Genomic DNA, 17706 nt, shown 5'->3' on the forward strand with positions numbered 1-17706 from the left:
TTATATATATTTATTTCAATTATGATGTTAAGCATAGCAAGGAAAGTGTGTGTGTGTGTGTGTGTGTGTGTGTATCACTTGTTGTTTTCCACATAGATTATAACTAAATAAATAAATAGATGTATATAATAATTTAATATATAAAGTATGTTGCTAAGATATTCACATTTTATGATCTAGATTCATCTTGTTAAATGTGAAAAGAATTTTATGAGAGTCTAGAGATCTTTGGAGGGGAAATGTGATTTTTATCATTTAGCAAATGGACTCACAAGAAAAATTTAAATTAATTACTTCAATATATATCAATTAGGGTTCTCATGCAATACTAGATATTAAATAATAGAGGTGGTTGGTAATTAATACGTAAGAGTAAATTTAATTGAATATTCCATATGAAACTTGTATTGAATTCAATCCTATCCATGGAGGATGCCAAGTAAACTGGGAAGAGATTTTAGTGGATTACATTATGGAACAAAATGTATGTATGGATTCTATTATCTAATATGTGTAAACATATAGGAGATTTATATAAATGATTCTAGCAAATCACATGTCTTGTAGAATGTCTTAGAATTCCATTACCGACATTAATGTTGAGTGATCATTGAATGCATAATACTTACTATATGTTATGCAATGCTTGATACATCATGAATAATTACCAAATGTAACTATAAATATAAAAAATGACATCTAATGGTATTGTCTAGAAAACATCTTATTGTCAAGTAGTATGATAGCCCCACCCGATACTCATACTAGGTACCAACATATTATATATATGTCAAGAGATCAAAGTTGTTATATTCACAATATATATGATATACTACACTATCAAATATGATAGGCATGTAATACCTAGATCTCTAAGGAAACAAGTATTGGTGAGTGACTTCTTACATGAACCCACCACTTTTCAGGATGCACCTTTCTTCTGACCTTGTTTTACTTAACTAACTAGGAATATCTATGAAATCTTAAACTCGCCTTATAGACATCTGGATCTAAATTGTATTATCGTTGACCTCTAGGGCTTGGTTGATTTAGTGGATGTAAGCATGACATCAAACTTGACTAGGTGTGTTGGACTTCTATAATGCAACCATTATATATTCAATGTAATGTCTATTCAATAATTCATCATATCAATGTGTTGTTTTGCTAAGTACTTTAAATATATATTTTTTTTAAAAAGAAAAAAAATTTGAGGTTGTGTTTTTACCATGTAAAAATTAGGGCGTGACATTATGTGCTATTGTCCTCACTACAAATACAATTAGGGGATCTAAAATAGTGTCAATGGTCATGTCTCATTTGTTCTGCACTACCCATGTATTCTTCTCAATGACCTTGTTAGATTCACTTCTCATTGTTTCAGGTCGATAAAATGTTGGATACCATGTTACTCTATGTATAATTTTCTTAGTCATCTTCATTAGTCCACTATCAAACTATATAGAATTATCATGAATTCTACTTAAAACTATCTTAATCCATTCAGTCTTGAAAACATTTGGAAAATCTAGGGCACGGGTCAACCCTTTCCTCTCTATGATTTTGAATTCATCCTTTAATGCTCTATTTTTAGATCATTTTCCATAGATTTACTTAATCTCAATGTCTCTTATGCTTCCAACCTTACATATATAACAACATCTAACATCTTGAATCATTAAAACCCTCAGTGGTATCATTGACAATGCACTAGATGGATCTTACTTGTAAGTGATATCAGGATATCAAGTATGGCTCTAAAGTTTGGTTGTTTAATCTCATTACTTATCAATTTCACATTCAAAACTTCTCTACCCTATTTAACTTTAGCAACTAAAGAACTATATACCATAATGTAAACTAGGGTTTTCAAAAATTCAAACTGCATAGCTCAGCACATGATAAATACCTTTATGAATCTTCCATGATGGTGTCGAGTGACTATTGAATTTAGCTTGCAAACATTGGTATGATCTCTTTTAATTTCACCTTTTTTCCTTCATGCTGTCCTTCAAATTTGAATGATGTCAAATGATTAGAAATCAATAATATAGATTAGAAATCAATAATATAGACATTAAAACCTTGCAATTAATTCTTAGTTCTTACACAACTATAAGCTCAACTTTAATTAAAAAATTGACTCACCCAACTTCCATGGATTTTTCTTTCAACTTAGCAACCACTATGAGCTTTGTTAATACTATCAACTTTGATAGCTTGGCATCAACTAACATTTCACTCGGCAACCATAGTGAAACTTTTCATGCTCGAAAGCAACATGAATATTAACAAAACTTAAAGATTTCTTCTAGATTCTTAACAAAACCTTACATATTTATTCATGCATATGCAATCTTTTCATAACTAAATCCTTGGAACTAATGTATAGTATATCTTTTAAATATCAATCCCACATACTTCTTGATTGCTTAATTTGAGGAGGTGTGATCACCTAATCCATTGGGTGAAGTGATCCCATCTATACTTGATGTGCTACAATCTTCCTTTCTCTTCCATGTCTTGTTCATTTCATCTCTAACATTCTCAACATCTACTTTTCCTTTTCCTTTGTTGAGCTCACTGCTCTATGCCTTTGACCTTGTTGGACAATTCCTAATTATGTGACCAATCTTCACACAGCTAAAACATGTGGTTTGACTCAACCATCTACTATAGTCACTTATGAAATGTGTTCTTATGCAATTTTCAAAAACATGTCCATACTCTTGATAATAGTGATGACTATACCTTGTATTATAATCTGATTTATATGAGTTTCCATTGTGCTTTACCTTTGTCTACTTGTTTGATGACCATTTAGTCTTGGATCTACATTCATATGCTCTATGTCCATACTTATGATAGTTATAAGAATATCCTTCAAATCTTTGTGTTCTTGTGGTCTTGGTTCTGCATTCATGTGTTTGATGTCCTTGTTGGTTGCATTTATTTCAATGACCCATTAGCTTCTGCTTAGGATTCTAATTTGTAATCTTGAACCTACAAAAATTAGTAGTATGACCTATCTTACAACAATTATGACAAGTAGGTTTGGAGTTCTTACCTTTGTTACTTCTTTCTTCACCACTTTTGGATGATTCTCCTTCTTCAGTAGTAGTGTGACCCAATCCAGAAGTATCACTGTTGGATCTAGGGGATATATTAAATTGTTCAAATTATTTGATGGCTTCACTTTCAAACTCCTTTTCTCTTTTCAGATCATATCTTAGATGTTTATTCTATAACTTCAGTTTTGTTATCTCAATATCCTTTACATTCAGTTCATGATTTGCAATCATCATTTGACCAAAAGTTTCCAATTATATGTTAGTAATCATGGTTACCTCTAATTTTTTCTCTTCCACTCTATTTGTCAAGATCCTTTTGTCATCTTCAACCACAACTTTGTCCTCTTCATCTTTCTTTTCCTGCTCAGTCACCTCACATACTAATACTGATAGGAATTCTTGTTCTCTCTTTAAATTTATGAATTCTTTAGTTAGGATCCCATTCTTTTCCATCAAATCTACAAAGTCTATCTCAAATTCATTGGAGTTTCCATTTGCAAATAATTTAGTAGTTTAAATATCTTGGTATTGTGTGTCATTCTCTTCAATAGAAATTTCCTACCTTCTTTTCAATGATCTCTTTAACATGTCTCTTGCTTCATTCAACTGATGTAGGGAAAGTTGTATTTCAAGAGTCTCATGTTCAATAGTCTTTCACAACTTTTAGAATTCCATCTTCAAGATCTTTCCTCAAACCTGCAAATCTTTACTTTTAGAGAACTGTGCTCTAATACCAATTGTTGGAACTAAAATAAGGAAGTAAAATCTGAGGGGGGAGGGGTGGGGGTGAATCAACACTTAAAAATTTCAACATCTAAAAGTATTCACTACACAACTATCTCACAATCTATTCATTTAAATTGAAATACCAAATTAAACATAAAAATTCATAGCATGAAAGTAAAATATTTAACACATATATGACACAAGATATTTGGTTACCAAGAAACCCTCCAAGGAGAAGGTAAAACTGGGGTGGGGATGACACCCACAAATCTTCACTACTACAGTAATAGAATGTATCCAATGAAGGTTACAATTTTTGACCATGAAACATGATCTACTCTATGAAAAGTTTTCCCTATTAAAGGCTTACAAGATTGTTTGATCTTACCCTATTAAAGGATTTAAACAACCTACTAAAAGTGTGCCTAGCAAAAGGACTTTAACTTACAATAAAGTAAGCACCCTATTAAAGGATTTACAACAGCCTATCAAGACTACTCTGTTAAGAGATTTAACTGATTTACATGTTAGAATGTCTCAACAATGATCCTTTAGTTAGCACTCTATTTCTTGATGTCAAATCACCTCTATATTGATGTATACTTGATCCTTTCTGATTAGATGTATCTCTATTGTCCTCTGATTCCTTTCTTCTATTCTCCTTACTTAATTCATAACACCTTAATCACCATTAATTCTCTATTTGCACATACAAACTCTCTTCAATTCTCCTTCAACATTCTTCGAAAGTTTAGGGTTTTTATTCCTTAAGAAGACCTAGGTGACTTAGGGTGTGGCATGAACCAATAGTAGTGATTCACCCATATTGCCATTTAAACCTTCCCTTTTTCTGATTGGATGCATGTGATGCATAGGGATTCATAATTAAGATTCATCCTTATCAACAAATATTGTAAAAAAATCCTTAAGTTGGCCCAAAAATGGTTTACATAGAAGTTTGTGCCATTACAAAGATCTATGTCAAAACTATGTAACTTAGCACTTGAAGTTCCTAATGCTCGGCACAAACTACAACTTCAATTTTGTAAATCAGCCTTTGAATGATTTGGCATCCACTGATCACTTGATATCTAAAAGCTCAGCACATACCATCTACTCGACACTTGAGTGACTTGACACTTACTAGTTACTCAACTCATAGTAAATATCTATCGCTTGTCATGTACTATCTAACAACTTATGCTTTCCATGTGTTACTTGTTTAGCATGAACTAAGGAAATGAATAAATTATATTGTCACTCATATGTCAAAATGAATCTAAGATTAATAAAATCATTACAACTAAAAACATTTATAAGATATTGACATGCAATATGAAAAATGGTTCAAAGACTTAGGGATATAAAATAACGTATAGCCAAAGTTTTTACGTATACCTTTTATGTTTGCATGGAAATTATGAATAAATCATCAAAGAATAGAGCATGACTATCACGCTGGGTGTTTCATGAGGATGGAAAAACTAGACAAAAAGAAGGTGGATAAAAATGGCTAATATGTTTTTTCTTTGGTCTACACTCTTGAGCTCTATGTCCATACTTCTGACAATTGTAGCAATAAACTTAAAATATAGTTGCAACTAGTGTAATACTAACTTTGGATCTATACTCAAGTGTCTAATGTCCTTACTTCTTAATTAATATAGTGTCTAATGAATTTAGGCTTAGGATTTTTCCTACCAATTTTATCTTATGAAAATATTTTTTGTATGTCCTTGTTTCCCACAATGATAACATATAGGCTTACTTTTTTTGGATTTTCATTCTTCTATCCTCCACTCTTTAGTGATTCTCCTTGCTTGCTAGTTGATAGGCTCTTAAGATAGCCTATTCTAGATGCATCATGGGGTCTCCTTTGTGATATCGTCAACTCTTCATAGTATCTCACAACTTATTTGTGTTTGTTTAACTTTTTAATAAGTTCCTTTAGAACTCATTCATTAGACAACAATTCTTAGATTTTAGATCTATAATATCCACATATTTCCTATTGAGTTCTTTATTTTAACTTAGAAATTTATTGAACATGTAAAATTTCTTATGAGTGTGTTTCTACACATCATATATTCTTTCATTAAATCTTGTGATCATTTGTCTGTTGTACTCATCACCTATTGTCTTGTATTCCTTATCTTTTTTTTTCTATTTAATCACTTGATATATTCTTAATAATTTTATTTCATGCTCGCTTTGAGTCCTTTTATCTCATCATTTAGTTTATTGTTCCTTTCCAATATATTTCTATTGTTGAATCACTTTTACTAGAATTTTCATTGTCAACTAGTTCTCTAATGTCTTCTTCTTGATATTGAGTATTATTCTTCTAGACTGCCAACTCATTCTTTCTCTTTAAAGATTTCTTTAGTTCCTCTTTTGCTACCTCAGACTATGGGCACAACATGTTATAGATCAATCTTATAATTTTCAATGACCTTTCATAACTTATAATCTTCCATCTCCAAGATTTTGACTCTCAAGCAGTTAGAATTCTGCTAAGAGATTTGTAAAGAGAGATATTGAGGGGAGTAGGGGGGTGAATCAAAATTTGTAAAACTTTTTTCCTTGAAAAACCTATCAAACTTATATATGCCATTACTAAACCTTCTCTCAACAATATCATAAATAAAATAAACATATTCTACAATGATGTGTTCAATGTAATTTATTGATTAGAACCATAAACATGAAATTAAATGATCAACAATTAAAACAAATATATGATAACTCAAAAATCCTTCAAGGTTAAGATAAAAATTGGGTGGGGATGATAGCCACAAATATCCACTACTGCAGACACAAAATTTTTAGGGCTACAATTTTGATCACTTATGATAATCTACCCTATGAGGGGTCTGTCCTATTAAGAGCTACTAGTGTAAGGGCACTTAGGTAGGCTCATAGAATGCCTAAGGATCCTAGGATATTTTGGATTGTAGTAGTTATATCCACACCAATAGGATAATAAGATGGATAACCTAGTCCTAAGGTGGAGTATGTTAAGGTTAGGATGGCTCATGAGGCCTTAAATTCTCATATTTGCTCATAATAGTTGCATGACTAGGTCAAATAAGGTATTTTTGTGTTTTGAAGGGTAGGATGGAAAAAAGTATGATATTAGGTCCTTCTAAAAAAATGTGTATCCATTTAAGGATTTTGGGAAGTTTTGGTAACCTTTGGAGAAATTTTGAGGGTCAAACTCCAAAAGATGTAAAAGTTACCCAAAAATTGTCAATGTTGTTATTGACAACATTGAAAACTTTTTGTTGCATTCAAGAAATTTTTTAGATGGATCCTATTAAATCTCTAAAATAGTTAGGATAAGACTTTGGATGTGTATTTTAGGCCATCCTCAACCTTTTTAAATGGTTGGAAGTTTGAATAATTCTTGTGTGTACAGTCTATCATCAATTATACACTTGTAGATTATTGTTTTTGAGTATCTTAAAATCTTCATGGATTGATTTTGGTTTTTTAGTGGTTTGAAGTATTAAGGATTCCATTTCAAGATTTTTTAGATCACTAGTTTATATTTTTGTAAGGTTTTTGTTAGGTTTGAAAATTGTTTTGTGTTCTACCTGCTTGTTGTTATGAACTAGGCTGTTAAGAAACATGGAGTCATAACTCCTCTTCCCACCATAGGATGTCATGCCCTAAAATTTATGAGGAAAAAAGAAAACACAACCAAATGTTTTTTTTTCTATGAGGGATCACCTGGTGGGAAAACAATAGTTGCAATACTAAGTTATAAAAATGCTTTAGCTATAAACCCTTCATCCTCTATGATACTCCATAGTTGCAAGAAAAATTCAATTTTTGTATCAATAGAGTTGGAATGGTTCTAGGACTTGCAAACATGAAGACATTTCATAATTGTCCTAAAAGTTACAAATCTGAATTGTCCACCACATGCAGATGAGCATACCCATTATTCATGCATTTCTCATTAAATTGTGTGTGTGTGTGTGTGTGTGTGTGTGTGTGTGTGTGTGTGTGTGTGTGTGTGTGTGTGTGTGTGTGTATGTGTCCCCTTAAGGCTCCTACATATCTCTCCTCTGACTTAGATCAAAGCAACACATTAAAAATTAGGTATTTGTAATTAATTAATTGGTTATAATTTATGATTGATTAATGATTTATTTAGTTATCCAATTTTATTTCCATTTAAATCTTTATATATTTACTAATTATTCAATAGTGCCCATAACTCCAAAGGAAAGAATAAATTGATGTGATTAATTAATTCTTGAATTATTATGGCATGTCATAAAAGAGCGTAAATTATTAAGTTTAAGAATTGCTAACCATCATAAATTTATTTAATCATATAATTTAAATCTAGACAATCCCATTTAAAAGAATACTTTCCTCTATACTCCCATGTGTTATTATTATTAAAATCAAATTTCCCAACTTAATTCTAAATTCCTTAAGTTAATAAAAGAAAAACGTATACCCTCACCCATAACCCTTGACATCTACCCCAATCCACTAATTACACATGGCCCCACCCCATTAATCATAATAACTCAAAAATCCTAATTCCCACCCTAAGTTCAAATTAGAGCCATGGGATCACATGTCTCTAATAAAACATTTACATATTACTTATTCCAAGTTGTATTCTGTACCTAGGGAAGAGGTTTGACTCATGTGTTTGTTTAACTTTTAATTATGCAAATTCAAATGCTTCTCCAAATTTCAAAATTTAAGGGTATGCGGTCACATGCCTACATAATCCTCTTTCCATAACATTTTAGACAATATTATCTTCCTCCCCATTATAGCTCTAAAGACAATGCATGACATTTTATGATGCCAAGACATGGGCTTTTCCCCAAACACAACCCACTTCATCCCTCTCTCCAATGCATGGTGTTGGCTCCTAATTTAACAGTTTTGAAGATGACCAAGAAATCAGACAAATTTATCTAAGGCTAGAAAATTCCTATGACAGATATACCTAATTGTAGTCTTGGGCCAACTATAAGGCATAACTCCTTCTTCACTTTAGGCTCTGCAATACTTAGGTGGGTGAACCTCAGATTCAATTGATATCGTACCAATGCAAAAACATATTCCTAAATCTATTAAGCAGATGAAAACCCCTAAATCTCCTAATAACTCATGCAATAATAGAGATATACAGTAGTTAAATGCAAATCTATGAATCACATAATTTGAGTGAGGGTTAATCCTTTTCAGCCTACTACAAAACATGAAATACTGAAATGATTTTGATTAATAAGATTGAATGCAGCAAAACCTCAAATATGCAATAGCATGAACTAGTGATCCTGGAAATGATTAGTGTCTTATCTATTGGGAAACTCCATTAATTAATCACATATATATAGATATCTGATACTTATTCATATATTCAGATATACGATCTATCCATTCACCTTGTGAATAGACATCCATGTTCAATCTGAACCTCATTCTTACATAATATCCCCATCATAAAACTTACAACCTTGTTGATTCCCCTGAAGCATTTACATAACCCCTTGAGTTATAAGCAACAATGAAATAACATACAACCTTAAGGGACTGCAACTACAAACTAAGCTCTTTATTCAAAGATCATAAGACATTGAAGATCATTGATAAAGGGAGATGAGAATTAGAATGAAACTAATGAATTTTTGTTGCTCTTTGTATTTATTTCCTTGAAATTAATACATTCATATGCATGGAATCAAAATATGAAACAACTTAATAGATCTAAACTATCTATATATTCCTTCCTACTGCTGTTCACATGAGAGAATTATGCTGAAAAATATGGTGTCTCAGTATTGGGAATGCACCAAGATTGGAACCAAAACCCTGGTATCACAGTAATGTGCCTATTTTCTCCAAAAGACTAGAACCTATATAATTAGAAAGAAAGGGAATGGTATAGGAAGAAATGAATTCTCAGATCTGCTCTACATCTGACATGTGTCCACTCAAAATTCCTTCCCAAGAAGATGAAAAAACCTCTTTGTACCCTCTCTCTTCAATAGGTGAATCAAATCTTCATCATTTAACCTCCCAAATGCAAAAATATCTCAGAACGTAATGATGAAAGAATGTAACTAATTCTGATGTTAAAATGAATTCATGGTAAAAAGTGAGAATCAATTGAAAATAACCTCCAGAATGCAAAATAATCTTTTGAAAATTGAGTTTACCACATTTAGGCTTCAAAAGGTCTTCAAATCTACCCTCTAGCAAACTTTGATGCTCAAAGATCAAATCTGCCTATTGTGCTGCCAATGCCCTGGAAATCACAAACTGACGTATGGCATGAACTAGTGAAGACCTGTGCACAAACAGACTTCATATTTGAAAAATTTAAATCTTCTCAATTTTGTTGGTATATTGGAGGTGACCATTTTCAATAAAAACTATCCCTATTATGGCCTTCTGAAAATCAAACCTCTGTTCATGACTTTGGCAAAGAAAAGAATAAATTTTAAAATATTAAAAAAGGTCTATAGTTCACACTATGGAAATTCATTATTTGCAAACAAATTTTTCAAATTTGAATGAACGTGCAACATATATTTTTTATTTTAAAATTCTTTATATCCCCTTCACTTGTCTTATGGCTCTACATGTCATCATGTTGCTGGCCAATGACCTCAACCTCAGTGCCACGTTTCACCTTTTTACTGGCTTTGAACTTGAGCGGGATCCACCCTACATTATGCCAGATTCTTCAAATTTCCAGCAGGTTTCCAAGTCACTTGCCAAAAATTTTCCCATTTTCTGGTGGCGACATGGTGACCACTGGATTCTGATCACTTTTTCGGCAATTTTATTTGACACCACATCATCCTCATGTCAACCTGTTGGCTACCAATTGGCACTACTTGATTCACTATTAGATCTGTGGTGAGACCCACACTACTTTATTTAATCCTTGCCAGATTTTGAAATTTTTTGGCTAGTCGCTATGTCGCTAGCCAGAAAACCTGGTATTTTTTGGCTAGTGAGGTAGTGACTAGCCGAATTTTGAGACTTCTTTGGTGGCATGCAATGCTTACGTTAGCCGAATTTTGAGACTTCTTTAGTGGCATGCAATGCTTACGTCAGTGGTCATATTTGTCCATTGGTTCAAAATTAAACCTTACACACCATGTTGGTCAATTGGATGAGTGGGACCATTGCATAAGTTACAGCCTTTCCAAAAGGCTCTTTTCTTAATACACTCCACATTGAGTGTAAAATAATATTTAAAGTCTACAAGTGATATCACCTGAGTAATGTGGGATAACCTTCTCCCTTGATGTGTTGTGGACTACCTTTCTATGCATGAATCTCTTCAATACTGAGGCTTTATAAAAAATCACACCTGCCCCTATACACGTGGACCTCCTTTGTAATGGATTGGACTTGGATGCCTCTGGCCTATGTTTTATTATGGGAGGCCCTAGTTTATGTAGCGACTTCTCTTATTATGTGAGGCTCCATCCTCCATTGGCATTTTGCTCTAAAAATGTGTGTCTTCTTCCTTCTAAGTCGTGGGAGCCTGTAGCTTTTTGATTACTTACCTTTGACTGCGACTTCTTTAATGTGGAGTTGCCATCAGATGTTGCGACCTGTTCTTCTTTCAAAGCATGGACTTGGGGCTGTAGCTTATACGTGGGGATCCCCCTTTCTAATATGTAGGCTAGAGGCCATTGATGCTAAGCATTACTTCAAAAAATGTGGATTGCACTTTCTAAATCGTGGGGACCCTGTTTAATGCATGAGCTCCTCCATTTGATGTGGAGTTCCTCTTGTGAAAATCGTGGACTCTTGTTTCCATTTTGTTGGAGTGCTCTTGTTGTAAATGGCATCTCCAACCAAGGCCATGGGTTGCTTTTTATATGTATATAAATGTTTTCTCCTTCAATATGTGTGGAGCTCACGAGCCATCATTATTATCTCATTTCCTTATCATGGAATATGGTTGTCCATGAAACTCAAATCATTGTTTATTTATATTTCAAAATCATTGTACAACTCCACAATGAGAGACATCCAAATTTTAAAACACTATTTGACATTCTCTCACCTTTAATTTTAAGTCAAGAGGAAACCCATTCATATTTAACTCTACTTTAATAGAACATTGTTTTGTCAAAACAAACGCCCCCCTGCACTTATTGAACTCCTTTATCATTCACAAAATGTCAAATCTCACACATTTAGTGAACTCAGATGATGGCAATGCATATGATGAAACATTATAATCAATTAAAAGCATTATCATTTCTTCCTTAAAAATCTTCAACTCACACATAATCTTTATCAGTTTGATTGAGTTAGTCAGACCCCAAAGTGGGTTCGGCTAAAAAAAATTTTGTTTTCAAACAACTGACTTTGGAGAATGATCCAATGATCATCTCGAATTGTTTGAAAATGACTTCGAGAATTAATTTGATCATTAAAAACTAATTTACCCACTTTTTTCAAACTATGAATTTGGAGAAAGGAGGTCTGTTGACTAGCCTTAAAAATTGACCCAAACCTCTAACCAGGCCCTAAAATCTGACCCACTGATTCTCTGTACCACAAACGTACACCTTGTCAAATCTTGTCTCATGAAAAATTTGGGGTGAAAAGATATTCGTTGTCAAAGTTGACCTCTCAGAACTGCCTACAAGAAAACATGTCAGAAAACACTAAATTGCATTCAAATTTTGCTTTGAAAATCGGGCAAATGAACACTTGGGAAGACAAAAATTCAGACATTGGTTCTCTATCATGAGGACATTATAAATCTTCAATTTGGGCTCATGAGGAATAACAAGATGCAAATGGAAATCAGCCAAAATGGGCTACTCAGAATTTACAAACTGGAAACAATGACAAAAAAACATTTTTTACAAATGGAATTGACTTGGAAAAGTCTGCAGACAGATTTTTCATGACTTGCAAACTGACATACTTGAAGTATTTTTAGAGGACAACACAATGGTACAATCCATTTGATCTCACCTATCATGGATCTCAAGATATTGTTAGATTGTGGTGACTGATCAGGAAAGTACTGTACATACTTCATAAATAGTGGGGTTCAGGGCATTGGCCCAAAAAAATTTTTTTGGGCCGTGGCCGACATGTTATAACCCTAAAGCGGTTTAATACTTGTATAAAAGTGCTTAGGGTTGGGTATTTTTCATTATGTTGTGATGCAAAATTGGTTCTTGCAGCAGTATTGAGCTGTAAGGGATTACAGATTGTAATCAGGTTGTAATCACTGGATTGTAATAAGATCAGACTTGCTATTTGGTGGACGTAGCCCAGGGATTGGATGAAACACGTTAAATCTTGGTGCCTTGTGTTCATTTCTATGTGTTCTATTATTCTTTGTTATTGGTTATATTTGCATCTAGTTTTTATTTCTGTTCGTGGTTTATCCTAACAAGTGGTATTAGAGCGAGGTTGTCTTTCAGTTATCCTCTGTAGGAAAGTCTCACAGTTAAGTGGGAGTCTCATTGTTGAGTGGGAGCGATGGTAGATGAGGGTAAGCTGAGGGTTGACAGGTTTAATGGGCAGAACTTCCAATTATGGAAGATGTAAATGGAAGACTATCTATATCAGAAGGATTTATAGAAGCCGTTGGAAGGCAAAGCCAAGAATCATGGAACTATGTCAGAGGCTGAATGGGATCTCTTGGACAGAAAGGCACTCGAAAGCATTCAATTATGCTTGGCACCATCGGTGGCATTTAATATTACAAAAGCAAAGACGATAGAAGATTTGATGAAAACCCTAGCGACACTATACGAAAAGCCCTCCGCTTCAAACAAGGTATTTCTCATGAAGCATTTATTTAATATGAAAATGGCAGAAGGTGGATTTGTTGCAGATCATTTAAATGAGTTTAATACTATTACTAGTCAATTATCTTCTATGGGTATCAATTTTGATGAAGAAATTAGGGTTCTCTTGATTTTGTGTTCTTTACCTAAAAGCTGGAATGGCTTGGTAATGGCTGTGAGTAATTCTGTTCCTGGATCTAGTACACTAAAATATGATGATGTGATTGGTGTTATTTTAAGTGAGGAAACTCTTAGGAAATCCTCAGGTGGATCTACATCAAGAAGTGCTTTAAATGCACAAAGCAGGGGCAGAATGACTGAAAGAGGAAGTAACTCTGGAAATCATGGGAAATCAAGAGGAAAGTAAAAGGGGAAGAGGTCTCAATCGAGAGGACCAAATGATTGCTGGTACTGTGGGAAACCAGGGCACAAAAAGAAAAATTAAGGAGATAAATCAGATGGAGACAAGGAGGAAAATGTGGTAAGTAACAAATTCGAAGAGGATGCTTTGCTTCTATCTTTAGAGAGTGTTGATGATTCATGGATTTTAGATTCTGGTGCTTCATTTCATGCTACACCTCATAGAGGTTATTTCATTGATTATGTCCAAGGGGATTTTGGGCTTGTTTATTTGGGGGATAATGAACCCTGTCAGATTATTGGAAAGGGAAAAATTAAGATTAAGTTGCAGAATGGGAATCATTGGCTACTACATGAGGTAAGACATGTTCAAAAACTAAGTAGGAATTTAATTTCAGCAAGGCAACTTGGTGATGAGGGTTGTGTAGTTACTTTTAATGATAAAAATTGGAAGGTTTCAAAAGGTTCCCTTGTAGTAGCAAAAGGTGTGAAAGTAGGCACCTTATATCTTTGTACAGGTCATATTGTTCCTTCTACTTTGATTGTTTCAGAGAAAAATGAATGTTCAAGAACAATTGCTGCAGTTGAGCAGGGATAACAAATAGCTGTTGTAGATTCTGATACAACGTTGTGGCACAATAGACTTGGGCACATGAGTGAGAAAGGTATGAAAGTACTTCATTCAAAGAAATTTTTACCAGGTCTGAAATGTGTGAATATGGATTTCTGTGAAAGTTGTGTGTATGGAAAACAAAAGAGAGTGAGTTTTGTAAAGACATGGAAGGAAAACAAAAAGGAGAAATTAGAGCTTGTGCATACAGATGTATGGGGACCGGCTCAAGTATCTTCCCTTGGTGGCTCTCATTATTATGTTACATTTATTGATGATGCAACTAGAAAAGTATGGGTTTATTTCCTTAGACAGAAATCTGATGTATTTCAAACTTTTAAGAAATGGAAATGCTTGGTTGAAAATGAGACTGGTAAAAAATTAAAATGTCTCAGATCTGATAATGGTGGTGAGTATTTCAATCATGAATTTGAAGATTATTGCTCCACTAATGGTATTCATAGACAGAAAACTATTCCAAGGACTCCACAGGAAAATGGAGTGGCTGAACGCATGAACAGGACTATAATGGAGTGCGCAAGGAGCATGAGGTTGCATGTTGGGTTGCCCTTACATATGTGGGCGGAGGCTATCAATACTGTAGTATATTTGATTAATAGAGGTCCCTCTACTCCTTTGGGCTATGGTATTCCAGAGGAAGCATGGACTGGTAAGAAGGTGAGTTATTCTTTTCTCAAGACCTTCGGTTGTGAAGCTTTTTCTCATATAGACTCTGAAAATAGAACCAAGCTAGAAGCTAAATCAAAGAAATGTGTCTTTGTTGGATATGGCATTAATGAATTTGGTTATAGGCTTTGGGATTTTGAAAATCTTAAAATTTTTAGAAGTCGAGATGTCATATTCAATGAGAAAGTGTTGTACAAAGATCTGTTGCAGCAACATGAGAAGAAAGAAGATGATTATGTAGTGCTGGATGATACTCCAAAAGCTAATGTTCCAGCCATTCCTCATGATGTGCAACAACTGCAACAACAAATACTACACACACCAATAAATGTTAGACGGTCAACAAGGAAAATTAGACCTTCAAAAAGGTTTTCTACCTCTTTGTATTCTATTTTACTTACTGATGCTGGTGAACTTGAAAGTTATGATGAAGCTGTGCAGGTGGATACTAAGATTCAGTGGGAGTCTGCAATGAAAGATGAAATGGACTCTTTGCTGAAAAATAAGACATGGGATTTGTGCAAGTTACCTGCGGGTAAAAAGGCTTTACAGAATAAGTGGGTTTATAGGTTGAAAGAAGAGGAAGGAGGTAAGAAAAGATTTAAGGCCAGGTTATTTGTAAAAGGATTTGCACAGAAAAAAGGAATTGATTTTGATGAGATATTTTCTCCTGTTGTTAAAATGACTTCTATTCGTATTGTTTTAAGTCTTGTGGCTACTAAAGATTTTCATTTAGAGCAGATGGATGTTAAAATAGCCTTTCTTCATGGTGATTTGGATAAAGAAATATATATGGCTCAGCCACAAGGTTTTGAGGTCAAAGGTAAGGAGAACTTAGTGTGCAAATTGAAGAAAAGTTTATATGGCTTGAAGCAAGCACCTCGGCAATGGTATCTAAAATTTGACAGTTTTATGCATGAGCATGGATATAACAGGTGTCATTCAAATTATTGTGTTTATTTTAAGAGGTTGGATGATGATAGCTACATTATTTTATGTCTATATGTTGATGATATGCTTATAGCTGGGTCTAACATGGATCATATTAAGGGGCTAAAATGCCAGTTAGCACATGCATTTGCTATGAAGGATTTGGGGGTAGCAAAACAAATCCTTGGTATGAAGATTTGCAGAGATAGGAAGAACAGAACCTTGACGCTACCTCAGGCTGATTATGTTGAGAAGGTGTTGCAACATTTCTGTATGGAGAATGTTAAATCTGTCAGCACACCTTTACCTAGTCATTTGAAATTGACTAAGGAGATGTGTCCCAAGACACAGGAAGAGGAGGATAAGATGTCCAAGGTACCCTATGCTTCAGTTGTAGGAAGTTTGATGTATGCTATGGTATGCACTAGGCCAGATATTGCACATGCAGTGGGAGTCGTTAGCAGGTATATGAGTCATCCATAATTTGAGCATTGGAATGTTGTCAAGTGGATTCTCAGATATTTGAGAGGGACATCCAATAAGTGTTTACACTTTGGGGGCTCTACTACTGATTTATAGGGCTATGTTGGCTCAGATTTGGTAGGGGATATTGATACCAGGTGGAGTACTATAGGTTATGTCTTTACTGTTGGTGGGGCAGCCGTGAGCTGGGTTTCTAGGTTACAGAAGATTAATGCTTTATCCACTACAGAGGCAGCCAAGGAGATGATATGGCTTTAGTTCTTCTTGGAAGAATTGGGACATCCTCAGAAGGATAATTATTTATTTACAGATAGTCAGAGTGCTATTCATCTTGCTAAAAATTCAGCTCTGCATTCTAAGACCAAACACATATAGTTGCGGTACCATTTCATTCGGTCAATTTTGGAGGATGGATAGTTCAAGCTAGAGAAGATACATACCAATGCCAATCCAGCAGATATGTAGAAAAAGGTTCTAACAAGGGAGAAGTTGAACTCCTCTTCAGCTTCGGTTGGTCTTTTAGACTGAACATGAATAAAAGAACAACAGAGTCCAAGGTGGTTTGATCCAGTGGGAGCCCCATGTGGTAGTTGTATTGCTACAAGATCAATCTCCAAGTGGGAGATTGTTGTTTAGTGTGGAGCCTGATCAATCCCCAAGTGGGAGATTGTTAGATTGTGGTGACTGATCAGGAAAGTACTGTACATACTTCATAAATAGTGGGGTTTGGGGCATTGGCCCAAAAAAAATTTTTTGGGTCGTGGCCGACATGGTAGCCGACATATTATGGCCGACATATGGCTGACATGTTATAACCCTAAAGCGGTTTAATACTTGTATAAAAGGGCTTAGGGTTGGGTATGTTTCATTATGTTGTGATGCAAAATTGGTTCTTGCAGCGGTATTGAGTTGTAAGGGATTACAAATTGGAATCAGGTTGTAATCACTGGATTGTAATAAGATCAGACTTGTTGTTTGGTGGACGTAGCCTAGGGAATGGGTGAACCACATTAAATCT

General features: G+C 34.2%; 1 protein-coding gene and 1 pseudogene across 1 annotated transcript in view; one reads left to right on the forward strand and one right to left on the reverse strand.

Moving 5' to 3' along the window:
* Window positions 1-10587, reverse strand: part of LOC149570673 (AUGMIN subunit 1-like) — a 31401-nt pseudogene extending 20814 nt beyond the window's left edge.
* A 174-nt stretch (window positions 10588-10761) lies between these two features.
* LOC149570674 (protein PHLOEM PROTEIN 2-LIKE A10-like) overlaps window positions 10762-17706 on the forward strand; it is a 29252-nt gene continuing 22307 nt past the window's right edge. Inside the window, exon 1 of the mRNA XM_089817241.1 lies at window positions 10762-10783. Coding sequence (XP_089673367.1) covers window positions 10762-10783 — 22 coding nt within the window. The remainder of the gene's footprint in view (window positions 10784-17706) is intronic.

Source organism: Cupressus sempervirens, chromosome 3 (assembly GCF_028749045.1).
Source record: "Cupressus sempervirens isolate cs-2001-9-10 chromosome 3, ASM2874904v1, whole genome shotgun sequence".
In the NCBI taxonomy this organism is placed as follows: Eukaryota; Viridiplantae; Streptophyta; class Pinopsida; order Cupressales; family Cupressaceae; genus Cupressus; species Cupressus sempervirens.